The sequence below is a fragment of the Polypterus senegalus genome, chromosome 1 (genome assembly GCF_016835505.1).
Source record: "Polypterus senegalus isolate Bchr_013 chromosome 1, ASM1683550v1, whole genome shotgun sequence".
Lineage (NCBI taxonomy): Eukaryota > Metazoa > Chordata > Cladistia > Polypteriformes > Polypteridae > Polypterus > Polypterus senegalus.
Genome location: NC_053154.1, coordinates 309,846,262 through 309,863,802, shown reverse-complemented (window position 1 = coordinate 309,863,802; position 17,541 = coordinate 309,846,262). Strand labels below are relative to the sequence as shown.

Sequence of the window (17,541 nt, the reverse complement as noted above, 5' to 3'; positions counted from 1 at the left end):
GTGCCATGGCCCACCTGCCAAGTTGTTTGCCTGCCTATGGTAAAGTCATCCCTGATGGAGGATCGCAGGAATCATGGGAAAGAGGGGCCTTTCATCGGATTGGCTGGCACAGTGCTGTTTCAGCTGTGGAATGGCCAAATGGGGAGGCAGCTTGATGGCTGAGGTCTCCAGGACTATAAACAAATCCAAATCGTATTATGTAATGTCATTCATTATTAAATTCTGCTCCGTACTTGTAAAATTTTTATTTTTATACTGTATTGAGGATTTGTTCTGTTCTGTGTATTTTATTGTATTGACCACCTTCTTTATGACACCCACTGCACGCCCAACCTACCTGGAATGGAGTCTCTTTTTGAACTGCTTTTCCCGAGGTTTCTTCCATTTTTTCCCTACTGGGGTTTTTTTGGGAGTTGGTCCTTGTCTTCTTAGAGAATCAAGTCTGGGGGGCTGTCAAGAGGCAGGGCCTGGTAAAGCCCATTGCAGCACTCCTTGTGTGATTTTGGGCTATACAAAAATAAATTGTATTGTATTGTATATTAAACTTTTATTCTGATTACAACTTGGCAGGTTGCATTGATAAGTTATATGTTTTTCGCTCATGGTGTGTTAGTGAGTGATTGTCATTTTGTGGTTATTTCTCTTTATATACATGAAAAAATAACATTTCTTAAGCAGATCATATGAGTAAAAAGCTTATCTCAATACACATATCACAGTAATGATTGAAATACTGAGTGAACTTCACTGCTGTCTGCACGAGGATCTTTCTAATTCACATTTTATTTAAAAGCAGTTAGGAAACACAGTTTCTAGGAATGTTCTTGAGTTGCTCAGCAACACCCTGAATTTGAATAAACTGTACATTAGAAGCAAAATGATACATTTTGTTTTGAGTGGTACTAAGTTAACATATTCATTCCACATAGTGATGTAGAAACAATACAGAAATGAGGAAGGCTACATATTTCTGGGGCATTAAATTTGCACCACTATTTCCAGTTTCTTCTCCTGAAGTCCTGCCTTTTTCAGTAACTCCGGTGAATCTTTCCTTTTCTGTAGGATAGATAGATAAACAAGCAAATAAATAAATAAATAAAGATTAAACAAACAAATAAATAAAAATGAATATACGACACAGTTGTGGGTTGAAAAACTAATATATACATAGTCCTGGTTTTATAAATAAAAAATAAGGTATTTATTCCACACAATATCATAACAGGGTTCCAATTTCATTATTTTCAGGTTGCACTTTAATTTAATATTGTTCTTTATCAGTATGCTGCTGCTGACATATGTGAATTTCCCCTTGGGATTAATAAAGTATCTATCTATCTATCTATCTATCTATCTATCTATCTATCTATCTATCTATCTATCTATCTATCTATCTATCTATCTATCTATCTATCTATCTATTGTAGAAGGAAAATTTTTATATTAGCATAGAGAATAGCCAATTAACATAAAGAGCCATAAAAAGTAATTAAAAGCTTCTAAAATATTAAGATTAAGCATAAATTAGAATGTTAAGCAAATATGATAGGTCAAGCAAATAGTTAACTAAAAATCTGTTATATTGCATTATTTTTTAAGCTTACAGTAAAATTTCCAGAGTAAGAAAAGAACAGAAAATTGATGCACAGAAACCAGTTTAGAACAGGATAAGAGTTTGAGAACACCTGTGGTTCAAGGCTAGGAAGTGATAACACAGAGAAGATGCACGTATCGAAACCAGATGGATTGGTGAATCAGCAGAAAAGGAACAAAAGGCTTTCGCTGTAAGCAGGGTCACACTGACATAATGCATGAAGAGAAAATCTTAGTAAATTCAGGCATTAGCAAAAATATTAGAAGAATATATCAGAAATTAACTTTAGTGTAGAAATTAAGACAAATCAAGCATGCCACGCAATGATTAAATAAAAGCACATACTATATTTCTTTTTAATTAAAGCTTAAGCTTCAGGTCACTATTATAAAAAAGTTTGGAAGGTTTAAGAAAGAAAATGATGAGAGGAAACCCATATATGGAATTCAAGCCTTGGCCAGTTAGAGAAAAGGGAACAGCATAGAAAAATTAAAATACCACAAGGGGGCCAGTGATAGGAAAGTAAGGAGATAATAAGGGTTCCCATGGAAACTCAAGGTTCGGCCGTACAGGAGTAGAAGGGAGTCAGAAAAGGTCAGAAAAGATAGGACATGACACAAGAAAAGCCCAAAGATGGTAAGAGGAAGCCATCCACCCAGTCTTAGACCAAGCCGAACAGACACCGAGAGGAATAATGGACAGTAAAGCCAGGTGCAGAATGAGCTAATCGAACGAGGTAAAAATTATAAGAAATTGTTATAAAAACTTCAATTGCTGCAATGTTCAGGGCTCAATCTCATTCGGCCGAATTGGGTTGAGTCCGTGTTGTTGATTTATTGCAATAAAGCCTTAAAACTCTGTCTGTCTATCTCGAGTCCTAATAGCCTTTATTTTTAGGTAAAAAGCCTTCCGATGATGAATTTTTCACCACGGCAGATTGGTGACTTCCACGTGATAGAATAACAAGGCAACTGCGTGAATCCAGCGGCAGGGGCAATGCTCTACGAAACGGGCACAGTTGGTGGCCACCTATAAGGTAAGCGATATTTTCGCTAAACTAATTTGTGTAAAGTTTCAGAGAGCATCCGCCCCTCCAACGGAGAAAAGCAGCATTTGGCCTTTCTAAAACGAACAGGTAGGAATAAAAGATGAACAGACAGACTTAAATAGAATGTGTGGAGACTGTACGGCTTATATGAATGCGTGTGTATGAATGGTATTGTAGTGACCCGGCAGCCAGTGCTGGCGGCATGATGCATTGTGGGTAATTTATGTAAAGCTTACTGTTGTGTTAAATTAGCAAGGTAATCGAATTATTGTTCCTGTTGTAATTGTTGTATGTGTTTGTGTTCAACTGGTGGGATGGGTTTGGGTTATTGCGTCGGGTTACTAAATTGTAAATAGTTACCATCAATGAGAAAGGTGGCTTCGTTAATGACCCTGGCAATGGCTATGCAATGAGTTTGAGCTTTGTTTTCTGACTATCTGCTTAATAAAGAGATACAACAGGACAGAGCTGCTTATTGCTAAGATTTCATCTAAGCAATGATTGCCGAGACACTCGGAGTCATGCGGTGTATGGGACACGAGTGCTTGCTGGCTTTATGAGCTAGGTACCAGCTTGGGGGAAGTGCATGGCTGAGTACGGCTCTGAAAACTTTGAGACTCAACCACGGGTCGCTACATCGGTGTCAGAAGTGGGATCCCAGGCTGTTTAGAAGACGCCGTTATGGAACAGAGTCTTGAAGAATTAGAGCGTGCCATCCAAGAGCACAGCAGAGAGGAGCGGACTAACCGACGCCGGCGTGAAGGTGAAAGCGTGGGAGCATTCGTGGCTGACCCGGCAGCCAGTGCTGGCGGCATGATGCATTGTGGGTAATTTATGTAAAGTTTACTGTTGTGTTAAATTAGCAAGGTAATCGAATTATTGTTCCTGTTGTAACCGGCAATCCGAGAGTATACTAAAGTTACCGTAACGACAGCTTTCCGAGTATAGATAGGTGTGGAATTCCTGAGCTAGCATCTCTTCCAATATGACTCGGAGTCCTGTCACGTGCAAAAGTTCGCTGATGACACTGCTATTGTGGGCTGCATCAGAAGTGGGCAGGAGGAGGAGTACAGAAAGTTAATCAAAGACTTTGTTAAATGGTGCGACTCAAACCACTTACACCTTAACACCAGCAAGACCAAGGAGCTGGTGGTGGATATTAGGAGGCCTAGGCCCCTCATGGACCCTGTGATCATCAGAGGTGACTGTGTGCAGAGGGTGCAGACCTTTAAATATCTGGGAGTGCAGCTGGATGACAAATTGGACTGGACTGCCAATACTGACGGTTGTGGCGAGTGCCCTCTTCTACGCGGTGGTGTGCTGGGGAGGCAGCATAAAGATGAAAGACGCCTCACGCCTGGACAAACTTGTTAAGAAGGCAGGCTCCATTGTAGGATTAAAGTTGGACAGTGTAACATCTGTGGCAGAGCGACGGGAATTAAGCAAACTCCTGTCAATCATGAAGAATCCACTGCATCCACTGAACAGTGTCATCTCCAGGCAGAGGAGTAGCTTCAGTGACAGACTTTTGTCACTGTCCTGCTCCACGGACAGACTGAGGAGATCGTTCCTCCCCCACACTATGCGACTCTTCAATTCCACCAGGAGGAGTAAATGTGAACATTAATTTTATTTTAATTCTTTTCATTTTTATTATTATTTAATTTAATACTGTTTCTTTGTATCAGTATACTGCTGCTGGATTATGTGAATTTCCCCTTGGGATTAATACACTGTGTGCACAATTATTAGGCAAGTTGTATTTTTGAGGATTAATTTTAATATGGAACAAACACAGTGCTATCAGTCAATCCAAAATGTTAATAAACCTGAAACCTGAATGTTTCACAACGGAAATGTGAGTGTGAACATCATCAGGGGAATACATATGTGCGCACAATTATTAGGCAACTATTAGTGTGCAGATTTATTATGCAACTAAAGGAAAAATGAAAATTTTCCCATCTCACTTGTTTATTTTCATCTGTTATAGTGAGAATAATAAACAAACACCTCAAAATTTACAAATAAACATCTCTGACATTTAAAAAAATCAATCAATCAATCAATGACCAATATAGCCACCCTTCTTTCCAATAACAGTCATAAGCCTTTCCATTCATGGAGTCTGTCAGTTTCTTGATCTGTTGACGATCAGCTTTTGTGGAGCAGTGACTACAGCCTCCCAGACACTCTTCAGAGAGGTGTATTGTTTTTCTCCCCCGTAAATCTAGCGTTTAAGAAGTGCCCACAAGTTCTCGATAGGGTTTAGGTCAGATGAGGAAGGGGGCCATGTCATTATTCCTTCATCTTTAAGGCCTTTACTGGCTGGCCACGCAGTGGAGAACTTCGATGCAAGTGATGGAGCATTGGCCTGCATACAAATCATGGTCTTTTTCCTGTATCACTGTTTGAAGAAAGTGTCTTCGAAAAACTGGCAGTAGGATTGGGAGTTGATTTTGAGTTCATCTTCAATGCAAAAGGTCCAACTAGCTCATCTTTAAAAATACCAGCTCATACCAGTACCCCACCTCCACGTTGGAGTGGAGCTCTGTGCCATTACTGATCCACAGGTCCATCCATCTGGTCCATCAAGAGTCACTCTCATCTCATCGGTCCATAAAACCTTTGAAAAAAATCTGTCTTCAGATATTTCTTGGCCCAGTTTTGACGTTTCAACTTATGTTTCTTGTTCAGTGGTGGTTGGGTTTCAGCCCTCCTTACCTTGGCCATGTCTTTGAGCACTGAACACCTTGTACTTCTGGGCACTCCAGGTAGGTTGCAGCTCTGGAATATGAAAGTACTGGAGGATAATGGGTTCCTGGTAGCTTCACGTTTGATTCTTCTCAAATCTTTGGCAGCTAATTTGCGTCTTTTGTTCTCAACACGTTTCTTGCGACCCTGTTGACTATTTGCAACAAAATGTTTGATGGTTCTGTGATCACACACCAATATCTTAGCAATTCCAAAAGTGCTGCATCCCTCTGAAAGACTTTTTACAATTTTTGACTTTTCAGAGTCAGTTAAATCTCTTTTTTGGCCCATTTTGCCTGAGGAAAACTAGCTGCCTAATAATTCTGCACACCTTGATATAGGGTGTTGATCTCCTTAGGCCACACCCTCCCTCATTACACAAATACACATCACCTGACGTGCTGAAATCCAATAAGCATTCAAGTTAATACAGCTTGGAGTTGGAATATACGCATTAAAAATGATGATATGGTCAAAATACTCACTTGCCTAATAATTGTGCACACAGTGTAAAGTATCTATCTATCTATCTTGCTGTGGCTGTATATGCTCTTCAGTGAGACGAGCGTGATGTCGTAAAATTCCCGTTTTTCTCAAGAGGGAGCCAATATTTGGGAAAGGCTAACGGCAATTTCCTCTGGTTGTGCCTCAGTAAAAGAATTAATTCAGGTGTGATTGGAGGCCTATCATTACCGCCCCGGAGTAGAGACGGGGGTCTGACATGGTAGGTGAAATTCCTGTTTAGGTACCGCTTCCATCATGCCATTAGGGAGAGCAAGTGGAAGGTCTGCTCGATGGAACAGGTGGAGTGAGTGTGTTAGTTTTAAGTGTCAGATAAGGGAATAGAACTTTTGTTTATTATTTTATCATTTTTATTTCATCTTTATTTTACCTTTGGGGTAGATTAGGGAGGCACACAAGTGCTATGCAATCAAGTGCTGTGTGAATGGGGCGCTTTTTTAGAAAAAAGCGTCGCGGCAATTGTTGAAGCACGTACAGGTGCGCAGAATGCTTGGAGCGCTTTAAAAAGCGACGCGGTGAGTGAAGCACACCGGTGCAGATTGGAAGAGTGTATGGTACAGAGCTACGATAACTAGCATAAGGAGAGAATGGGCACTAGGGTTAGCACATTATGTGCTAAAAAGTGTGATTGAGTACGAGTGCGAAATATAGAGAATGAATGAAGTGTATATATTTAAGAAGGGAATATAACTTTTTGTGTGTAAAATAATTATATTACTCTGAAGAAAAATAGAGAAACTTAAGCGTATAAAAGTAGCTGTAAATAAATTTCGCCTGGTGGGAGGAGCAGTAGAGCAGGAAAAAAGACAGAATAGGATTGAACATCTTTTACGACGTGTATTCGGAGGAGAATAAAAGAACAAGTGCTAAAAAATAGATAAATATATACATAAGAGTGGAGGAGAAATAAAATATTACAGATTATTAAAGAGAAACAAGAAAAACAGCAGGAGCTGTAGATCGAATTACAGGAAGAGTGCTGTTAAAATACTGGAAGGTTGAGACTCAGGAGAAAGATAGTACAAGATTTATTACTGTGGTTGTAAGTTGTGGAAAAGTTAGGCAGCAAAATCTATGGAACAAGAAAGGTCCTGTGTAAAATCAAACCTAATTTAAACAGAAATTCAAAATTAAGATTGGCGATAGGAAACCCACGGCTACAGGGAGTTAAAATGACTGCAAGCGAGTTGCTCGTGGATATATTGGGGCGTAACGATCTCCTCCACAAAGAACTCATTGAAAAATTATCTCAAAAATGGCATAAGAGAACAAAAAGTTTTCAAAACCGATGGCCCCGGAAAGGTTAATTTAATCTGGAACTGTGCGAAGAAATGATAAATCACATAAATAATTATAAAACAAAAGATGTCCGTAAAGAGAAAAGCGGAACTAAACATAATGCAAGTGTTTTTGGGGGAAGCAATAAGAAGAGGCACAACACTAGGAAGAATGAATCGGTGCTTTACTGACAGAGAGGCAGAGAATAAAATCCCTCCGGCACCACTGTCGGGTATATCACATGAGCTCCCAGTAATAGAAGGAAAAATAGAATTTAAAGTACAAATGAGGGGGAAGAATTGGGAGAAAAGAAAGAAACGGGACAGGAAGAGCATTTGAGTACAGTGGATGAAACTGATTTTGTGACCAAATTAGAAATAGCAATGAAAAACAGTAATTCGGGTTGCACCATTAAATAGCAAAAGCAGCTACAGTAGGTGAAGTATAGCCAGACACACATATATATTTCAACTGCCCCAACCCCGAATAAGGAATGAATGACTGAGTGAGTGACTGCATAAGCTCCGTTATTTCTTAGTGGTAGTAAAAATAAGCCGCAAAAAAGAACAAAAATGTGAATGCGAGCGAGCTCCGGACCCAAATAGTGGGTACCGGGAGACACAATAAAGTAATCAAGCACATAACGAGTGTGAGGGAGATTTTGTAACCAAAGCATTTCTTCATGGAAGATACATTGAGAAGATTTTTATCAAGACGATGTCACCGTTAGGAGGTACAGCAAATAAATATATGAAAGCCAAAGTAGTTAATTAAGACGAATATAAATTAAAGATCAGAGAAAGAGTATCTTACAAAAATATATCCAGAAAAGCGTTAACGTAGTTCAGTTGCCAAGATTTCTTAAAATAAATTTAATCCCATGATTTAAGTACTTTCAGTTGGCATGGGTTTCCTTCCTTGCAGCAGTAGGATTTCGTAAAATTATCAAGAAAGCATAATTAACGTAAATATAGACAATTAGAAGAAGTGCGAGCATTTGGTAAATTAGAAAAGTACTATAATAAGAATTCGGATATTAAAATGTGAAGTTTAGAAAAGGTTACCTTGATTCACATACTTGTGCTTCATGTTACTCCCTGTTAAAAACAACTCGAGCCGTTTTATAGTCTGATAAGTAAAGCAGCCTTCAGAAAAATGTAGGAGGAAAGCACCAAATGAAAGATTAAGCGATAGAAAAATGTGTGAGTATATAGATTTGTGTGTAAATATGTATATATCTGTACGTATATTTGTGGAGAAAGAATAACATGCGCTAAAAAGAAATGTGCACAGTGCACAACTTCAAAGGTACCTGGCGCTCGCTAATGTCTGTACGTGTGAAAATGTGTGTGCGTGTACATTATGTGTGTACATGAGCAATAAATGTTCTCTGTGTGTGTGTGTAAATATGTTTGTGCTAAAAATGTGTGAGCGTGTGTGTTTGGGAGTAAGAAAGCGAAACATGGAGACCTCTGGGTAATGTAGTTTAATTATGATTTGCTGAAACTGCCTTGTGCATATAAATTTCCAGAGCTTGTGACTAAAAAATGCGTTAAAATGAATTTTGTATCTAAATTTCCAGGGCTCTGAGTAAGAATATGGGTTAAAATAAATTTGAGTATGTGTAACATTTGATAAAATAAAAAATGCATCCACTTTTAATTATACAAATGTTTATAAAATATGCGAGGCATCTTTCCTTCAGACCCTGATCAAGTCTTAAGGAAAAATGTTCTTTTGATGACTATAACATATAAGGGAAACAATGTCTTTCAATTTCCTTCTGTCCTTCTCTTTTTCTTGTGATGTGTGTATGTGACATTGTGCATCATGGGGATTATACAGTGGAGTGTGTGGTGGCGCAGTGGTTAGCACTTATGCTAAGATTCAAGCTTATATGTGATTTGTGTTGAAGCTTACATGTTATTTGTTTTGAGTTAATGTTCTCAGTGACAGTTTAGCCTTTTTTTCTGGGGAGTGTCGTCTTGCTGTGGTATCGAACTGCGTGATTTCTCGATAGTTGGAATTGCCCACATTGTCGCAGGAATGGATCGCCACGGAAGCAATTCCTCGTTGTAGCTGAGTCATTTCGCCAATAGAGTCTCCTTGATCTAGAAACCAGCGCTGTTTAGAGCTTCGCAGGATCGTGTTATGTTTCCTAGGGTTAACACCAGCTAGCGTCATGAGAGGCTGTTTTATGTTCGTTTGTCCTGATTGGTAATGTTAAGCAAGAATGGAACTTTCTCTTCTTTAGAATTCATTTTTTTCTTTTGCTGAATTGTTTCCAAATATAGTGTGTAATAATAAATAATAAGTAATAAAACTGGGGTAAGGTCGAATGTGTGATACAATGGTTTGGGTGATTTTATGTATGTTATATAGTGTATTAAAGGGATCCCTATGTGTGCATGTTAAATAAGTTTCAGTGTATTTGAGAGTGTGTGTAAAAACGTGACGTTGTTTGAGAGGATGGAATAATTGATATTAATGTGGGTGAGAATGTAAATGTTTGTTGAAGTTAAAAGAGCTCTTAATTCTAAATTTAAAAAAAATATGAACAGGTGGTGCAAAAAAGTCTCCAGGTTAGGCATGATACTATATGAGCAACCCCTTTCATTTGAGTACTGGCCAGACTCTGATATAAGGGAGGATTTGAATTAAAAGGAATAAAAATTCAATTGAAGGAGACATTCTTTAAAATAGTAAATGAATCTGAAGAAAAACAATGGTTTCCAGTCCAGACAGTGGTCCATGCTAAAATATGCTATAAAAAAGAGAGAAAAAGGGGGGTTAACTAAGAAGAAAAACAGACTGTGCTCTTTGGAGTTAACATTTTGAAAAACGTGTAACAAACATCTGAAAGATAACAATGAAAGAATGTGCGAGATCAAGTGTCTTTGACAGAAGGTTATGGGGAAAAGAAAATCAGTGTATGTAACTGAAATAGATTTAAAGTACTTCCTTAGTTCGAAAATTTACCTGACAAAGAAGTGGGTTCTTCATTCTAAAAATGGGTGGGAATGTGTTAATTTTAAAGAAGACATCATAGTAAATAAATAAAGGCACATTTTGCATTATAGGGCATTCTGATATATTGATTTCTTTCCCCATTTCCTCTGTGTGTAACATTGACATGTTTGTGTGAAACAGAGTGGAATACTAGTATCACAACAAAGCTAATGGAAGGTTCACTTTTCTATTTTTTGATGCATTAATGAAATATTGAATGAGACATTTTATTAAGATTCTAAAAGCTAAGATCCAAATGTATGTGGTACTTTAATTAAATAATTAGTAAAAAAAAAAAAAAAAGAAATACTTAGGGTGCATGTATAGAGACTTTAAGCTTTTAGATAACAAGTTATAAGGGGTTAGAGATGAAGTCCAAGATTATTTTTGCTGCTAAATAACCTTTGAAATAATTTAAGGGACTTTGAGTGGGAAGGGATAAAATATTTTACTTCACTGACCTTGTTAATCTTAGATATGGTCCAAATATACTCAAATATGAGCATCTTGTGTAAAAAGAAAAATGTTTTTGGGACTTTGCACATTAGAACAATGCTTTATAATTAGATACATGGGAGAGGAAATGTGGAGTTCAACTGTTTTTTTTATATTTATTGTCAAAAAGGAAAAAGATTAAGAATTTACCCGTCCAGATTGTGGATTTCTTTTTTGACTCTGCTTGCTATGCTAACTATGAGATGTTCTCTGGAGGTTGCTGGTATACTTGATGATCATATAAGGGAGGGTACAATGAACACTAAGACAAATTTATTATAATTGACTGAAGTCTTCTAGCTTTTTACACCAACCTCCACAGAGCATGGCTCTTTAACTAATAAATACTCAACCTTCTCTTTGCTTCTGTTTGTTCTCTATCCCTGGACGTATTTGTCTTCCCTGTAAGGGAGCTATAAAATTTGACTTTTATTCAATAATTATATTAATGGGATCAGTTTCAGATATCCTCTTGCTCCACATCTCCTCTACCTGTAAAAATAAAAACAGCAATATTGAAACAAGTGTCAATAAGTGGGGAAGGATTGGTATATAATAAATAAGTTTAATTTTGTTTAAATTTTTAATTTTGAAACCAGTTTAAATTTTGAAACCATTTTTTAATTTTTGAGCTATTTTTCAATCATTATGGAACAAGTGCAGATACTTTGAATATTATGCCAATATTATTGGGACCAATTTTTTGTAATGATTTATGATTGAGTACATTTTTCTTGTTATATATTAAGATCGACTTTATTTTTTATAATGACTTGGGACATGTTTTTAATTGAGTGGAAATTGCAATCGCAGCCAAACTGGAAACAGTTATAAAGGAAAATTTGAACTTTGTGCTCATTAATTTTAAATTTTACTCTGACTGTTTAAAGGCACACTGACTCAGACAAGCACAGACTGGATTGAACTGACCGTTTGTTTCACTGTTAGCAATATTTTTAATAGGGGTACCCCCAACGAAACTGATCTGACATCTTATGACATATTATTTTTGGATCCATAAGTAGCTACCAATGAAGAATTAATATGCTGACTATTTAAATGAGCGTTTTTAAGTCTTTACATCTGCAGGTGAAAGCTGTTTTTTCCTAGTACATCGTAGATGACAGCATTTGAAGTTGAACCAGAGATTGGGCTGTGATGAAGGTCTGCAGTTAAACTAATCATCTGACTCCAAGGAGAACCCAGCCATACCAAAGAGGGAATCAAGTCATGAATCAGGCCATCGATCAGCTGACTACTGGACAACGCACTTCGATTCCAGTTCCAGGCATCATGGATACCTGCTGCCAAGAGCTCAACTGTGCTGGTGATGTTTGAGCCCAAAAGATCATCGTGGATTCCGAATCATAGATGACATCTGCCTACTTGGGTCCTTTTTACCTGGGATATTGGACCGCAACACCTGCTTTAATTCTTATCAGAGAAGAAAATCTGTCACACTTTTACTCTGCAGAGTTCAATGTTCTTGCCGGAGCCTACTTTGACTGTTCACTTGTTTGACAACTAGTAACATCTTTTTAATTAAAAGTATTTGAGCCATAAAGTTATGAAAGCTATAGAAGGGAAAGCTAATTATTTGCAAGTAAAACAGAATATAGGGACTCCTAAATAATATGTATTTAATGAACATGATTATTATGAATTAAAAGTGGTTAAGAATAGATATTTTTAGATAAATGTTTTGATATGCCTTCTGATATTTAGTATGAGATAATAAGTTACCTTTAAGGACCAATGATTTTGTTATTTGTAAAGTTAATCAGAATCAATCTACTATAACATAAGGGATCTATTAGAGATTGTTAAGTGATTGTCATTGCAGGGGCATTCCATCAGTGTTAGTTAGGGTCAGTCCAGTCCAGTTTAGATATTCTAGGTTATTAATTGTAGTATTATAACAAATAATGTAGAGCTTAACATTTAGGTACATTTATTTAATTGAAAAGAATAATAGCTCATGGGGTAACACACATAACTAGTATTTTGGGAATAAGAGACACCTACTATAGGTCAGAACATTCATAACCTTTGAATTAGAATAGGATGATACAGTTTAGGCTAGCATGTTGATGGCGATATGGGTCAAATGATTCACATTATGGCTTGTTAAGTATATGTATTGTAAAATTAGTGAAATTAAGTAATAATTTGGCCCATATGAGATGGAGTGTCTTATACATACAGTGGTGAATGTGTGGTCTGTGAATTAAAAAGCCAAATGAAGTCTGAACATCTCTGAAGATCTGAATCCTTAATGAGAAGCTTGGGTATAACCCTTGAAATTGAAATTGAAATGAATGTGACTTCAAAAATGAACCAGTGATTTGCATTTTGGAAGGTAGTGCTGATGTCTTCCGAAGGGAGGATTGACACCTACTGTCCACAAAATTGCTGGATTAATGTGATAAAGGTCTTGAGCCGTGGACATCTTCAATTACAGATTTTTATTCTCTTTTTGATGACAATGTGGATAATGAAATACTAAACCAGAAGAAACTACTTGGGTAAAGTGCTAGTAACCGCTCCCCAGGGAGGTGAACCTCTACGGTGCGCAAAGTACCTGGGTTGAAGAAAAAATGATTATTTCACTGGAAATATATTTCTCCAAGCGAAGAAAAACCGATTATTATGGACAATTGTTTTATTATTTTAAGCCTTCTGTATTATTTTGTAACCATCATGGATTATGTTATATTCCCTTGTTATTCAATATTATCTGCACTGTGATTGATTATGCATATTTTTGACTATTAGGGTTGGGCCAGGAAGTCTTTTACTCCTCTTAGTTGATTGAAGGGGGTGATGCTTGGCTCCTGTGCCACCAGAGGAGGGGTATGGGTGTTGAAGATTAAGAAGAACTGTGAAGGGTCCGTATTGGGGTCCAAAGAAGAATTGAACCAACATCCCCTGCCTTTCTTTTGGAATCAGGTTAGATGCTGAGGCTTGATTAAGCCTCTAAAGGGAGGAATGTAGAAGGAAAATTTTTATATTAGCATAGAGAATAGCAAATTAACATAAAGAGCCATAAAAAGTAATTAAAAGCTTCTAAAATATTAAGATTAAGCATAAATTAAAATGTTAAGCAAATATGATAGGTCAAGCAAATAGTTAACTAAAAATCTGTTATATTGCATTAACGTGCAATGTGATTTTGAGTCTAAAAAACAGTCGAACCTGATGAGCAAGACTTTATGTAATGATTTATAGCCATTCAATTTGATCTTTGACTATTTATATTAGTGACTTGGAAGAAAGAGAAGGCCATTATATGTTTGTGTTTTTTTAAGGGCACACTTACACAATATAACTGAGGTTTTTCTTTTTTTTTTTTTCTTGCTCCTCCTTTAGACATTCTGAAGAGCTTGTCAAAACTATACAGGATAGACAAGTGGATAATGTACAATTTTAGACGTCAAATAAGATCGATTTTGTTTTTATTAAAGATATAATTAGGTGCCCAAGCTTGACAAACTGTATTTTTTTTTTTTTGGATGTTCGAGCAGCACGAATGTGGATCCCTGTGTTTTGCAGAATTTTTCTCATTTTTTGTTTTATGCATGTTTACCTTTATCTTCCGGTATTGTTTATTATTAACTTGTTATTAAACATTGTTACATACAAATAATTTATTTAATTAAATTTGTGATAGTTAGGGTTATTGCATGATTTAATTAATACATACATTATGTAAATAATATTGAAGTGTATATACTACTGTAATGAATGTAATTTATTTTTAGTTGTTTTGTTATTAGTATATGTAATAAACAATATTAATTGTATTTTTTTGATTGGGCTCTTTGTGCTATTTTTTTTTTTTTTGGGAGGGGGGGTTAGAAGTGGTTACTGTAAAACAAGAAAGCTCATGCAGCTCACAAGACACCCTTGAAATGACCACTTAGAACTCTTGCAGGAGCTTATGTGTACCCTGTACTGAAGTTCACTCTACCCCACATAAAACCCATGTGGGCAATTGTATTTACTCACAAGGTTCCCTCTTGTGACCCATCTGGTATCCATCATTATCCCATATGGGGCCAATCTGGAACTTAGGCTCTCATTTCATGACATATTTATTTATTTAGGCTCTCATTTCATGACACATTTATTTATTTATGCTCACATTTCACAGTACTTTTATTTATTTACGCATTTATTTATTTGATTTTGTCCGAAATATCCCTCCATAGTAGATAAGGGATGCTCATACGATAAAGGTGTATGAGATACAAAAAACACGAAACAGTGCAAACGTCACTTCGGAATAGTTCGGGTATTACCGTGTGGTTACGTAGGCACAATATGTGAGTGAGAGAGAGGTTAGGAGGACGCGGTGAAACAGCGCATTGCCACACCCACATAGAAAAAAAGGCCGTGTGCTCCGTGGTTTCTCTCTCAGGTGGTCGTTAGCATATCATAATCTCTTGGACCAATAATGTGAGTTTTCCACATTCAACTTATACAACTGACATTATAAAATATCAGAAATTATACGGTAAAATCAAGCCCTGACTTATCTGCGGGAGAACTTAAATGCGAGTATATACGGTACTTACATTATCTGGAAACATATCAGAGCAAATGAGAGATTTGCACCACAAATAACTCGTACATTGTGCAACATGTTTTTTAGGTCACATGACTGTTTTTTCTTCAAACTAACATGTTTTTTTATTAAGGCATACTTCTCAGTGTGCCTGATATTTTCAGCCCTTCTCATTTTTTTCAATATGCCAATAAGACAAACAAGTATTCATAGTTTTATGCATGTATGGCTCCACAGTTTATTTCTGATTATACTACTTACCATTAACAGTGAACTTAATATCCTGTGATGGTTGTCCTTGAGGCAGGTAACACCTATAATCACCTTCATCTGTTTTCTTTATATTTAAAAACAACAGTGAAAAATTTCCATGAGCTAGTTGATCCTTAAATAGATTAACACGCCCTGCATACCCAGGGTCTACAATCTCTTCTCCCTCTGAGAAAACAAGCACATCAGTATTTGGTAATTTCTTCCATGCAAAATTAATTTCTTGCAGATTTACTTGCTTCCCTGAACTGGAGTCTTGTGAAACACAAGGAAGAATTGAACTTTCTCCAACATTTCCGACAATATCTCCTGATAATCCTTAAAAAAATACATAAAAATAAGTGTTAGAGAGATATCAATTATAAAGAGACACGGATCATATTAAAAGGTGCACCTCCCAGCAGGCACGAGAGTGTCTATTATGGGATGTTAAAAAAAGCGAAGAAGGTGCACGAGTGCCGCAATAGTCAATTCCGCATTTGTTTGTTATAAGTAAGAATCAGCAGTGTACCGAGTTAAGATAAGTGTGCATTGATGACCAGAGGTGGGGTCGTTTGCATTTTACTTGTATTTTATATTTTTTATATGTTAAGATGTAAAGTCGTTTACATGTACTGATTACGTTATTGATTTAGATTCTATACTGCCGTAAGCTAGTGCTTAATTTCAGTAATACTGCCATCTAGTGGACTTTTGGTACTTTATCAATACGTTTTATGCATTCTTTTTTTATTGTAGACCACGCATACGAATACACCTATAACTATTCGAATACAGGTATATATCTCAAAATAAATGAGTTCAGTTTCAATGTAAGCTGCTGTGTGGAATTCTCTGCATCATTTACCAGTGTCCTGATCGACACTCCGGAGTGAACACAATAAGTCCTGAACATACTAAAGATAAAGTGGTCCTTTGCTACAATAAGTCAATAACGATCTTCATTCCTGTGATAATTCTGTTTGAATTGGCAGTATAACTTTCCCTGCAAACATGTGGTGTTATGCATGCATGCCTGTGGGACACCTCCCAGGCTCTGAGAAGGTAAGCAGTACCATCTTGGGGTGACTGGGGGTGCTAGCATGAACCATTTTTTCTCTGCTTACAATGCACCCAGAAAAAGCTCCACCCCCTTCCACCCAGAATGCCATACAAACAGATAGTACCCAGAAGGAGGTGTTCATTTTGGACCTGGCCTCAACCAGTGTCAGACCTACCACTGAAGTACCATGCCAATTGGACTGCAGTGCGCACTAGTCAATTTTTCCTCTGGTGTCCTTGGTCTGTTCCCCTGGTCACAGTGGACTCATGGTGTCCCTGTGGTAATAAAAAGTAGATCACTGCTCACTACTTGTCTTTGGTTGAAAGGAAGAGGGGAGCAGGCTTGTGTCCTCTTAATAAACAACAACAGAAACAGAATAATCAAGGTCTAAACTTTACCAGCTTGTGACCACCATGAATTTACAGTGGCATTTGGTTATATGCTGAAGCCCATGATCTCTGGCACCAAGACCCCGATCTTCCTGACTCCTTCTTCCCAATCTTTGATCTCACATACATGTATGACCCACAAGAATCACCAAGGGGTCAACCAGCTCTTGTATTTTATATATTGAATAGATGATTGCCAAAGTTCAAGGGGACAACTCATTAGCAATAAAATATGGTAACAACATTCATGTTATTTTGTAGACACTTTTATTCACATGCTGTACAAATACAGTAGTTAAACCTGCTTGCTTTAGCCAAAAATATAGGATAATAACATCAATCTTTCAGTATCACTTCTTAACTCATTTTAAAAAGGTAAATCACTGTCTTTCCCCATTGAATGTGGCAGATTACTTGAGGTGTGTCTTTAACCTCCCTCACTGACTCTTAAGCACAAGCTGTGCTACCCGCCTAAGACAAAAATCTACATAATCAACGTAGACCTCATGGGATTCATAAGAGCAAGTTATAATGGTTGTGATGCACCATCTGTTGGAGTGACAACAGCTATGC

General features: G+C 37.1%; 1 protein-coding gene across 1 annotated transcript in view; it reads right to left on the bottom strand.

The window, feature by feature from the left end:
- Window positions 1-763: 763 nt before the first annotated feature.
- The window catches only part of LOC120514883 (butyrophilin subfamily 3 member A2-like), a 49,341-nt gene continuing 32,563 nt past the window's right edge, over window positions 764-17,541 (bottom strand). Inside the window, exons 3-4 of the mRNA XM_039735518.1 lie at window positions 15,529-15,855; window positions 764-1,056 (exon numbers count right to left, since the gene is read on the bottom strand). Coding sequence (XP_039591452.1) covers window positions 917-1,056; window positions 15,529-15,855 — 467 coding nt within the window. The 3' untranslated portion in view covers window positions 764-916. The remainder of the gene's footprint in view (window positions 1,057-15,528; window positions 15,856-17,541) is intronic.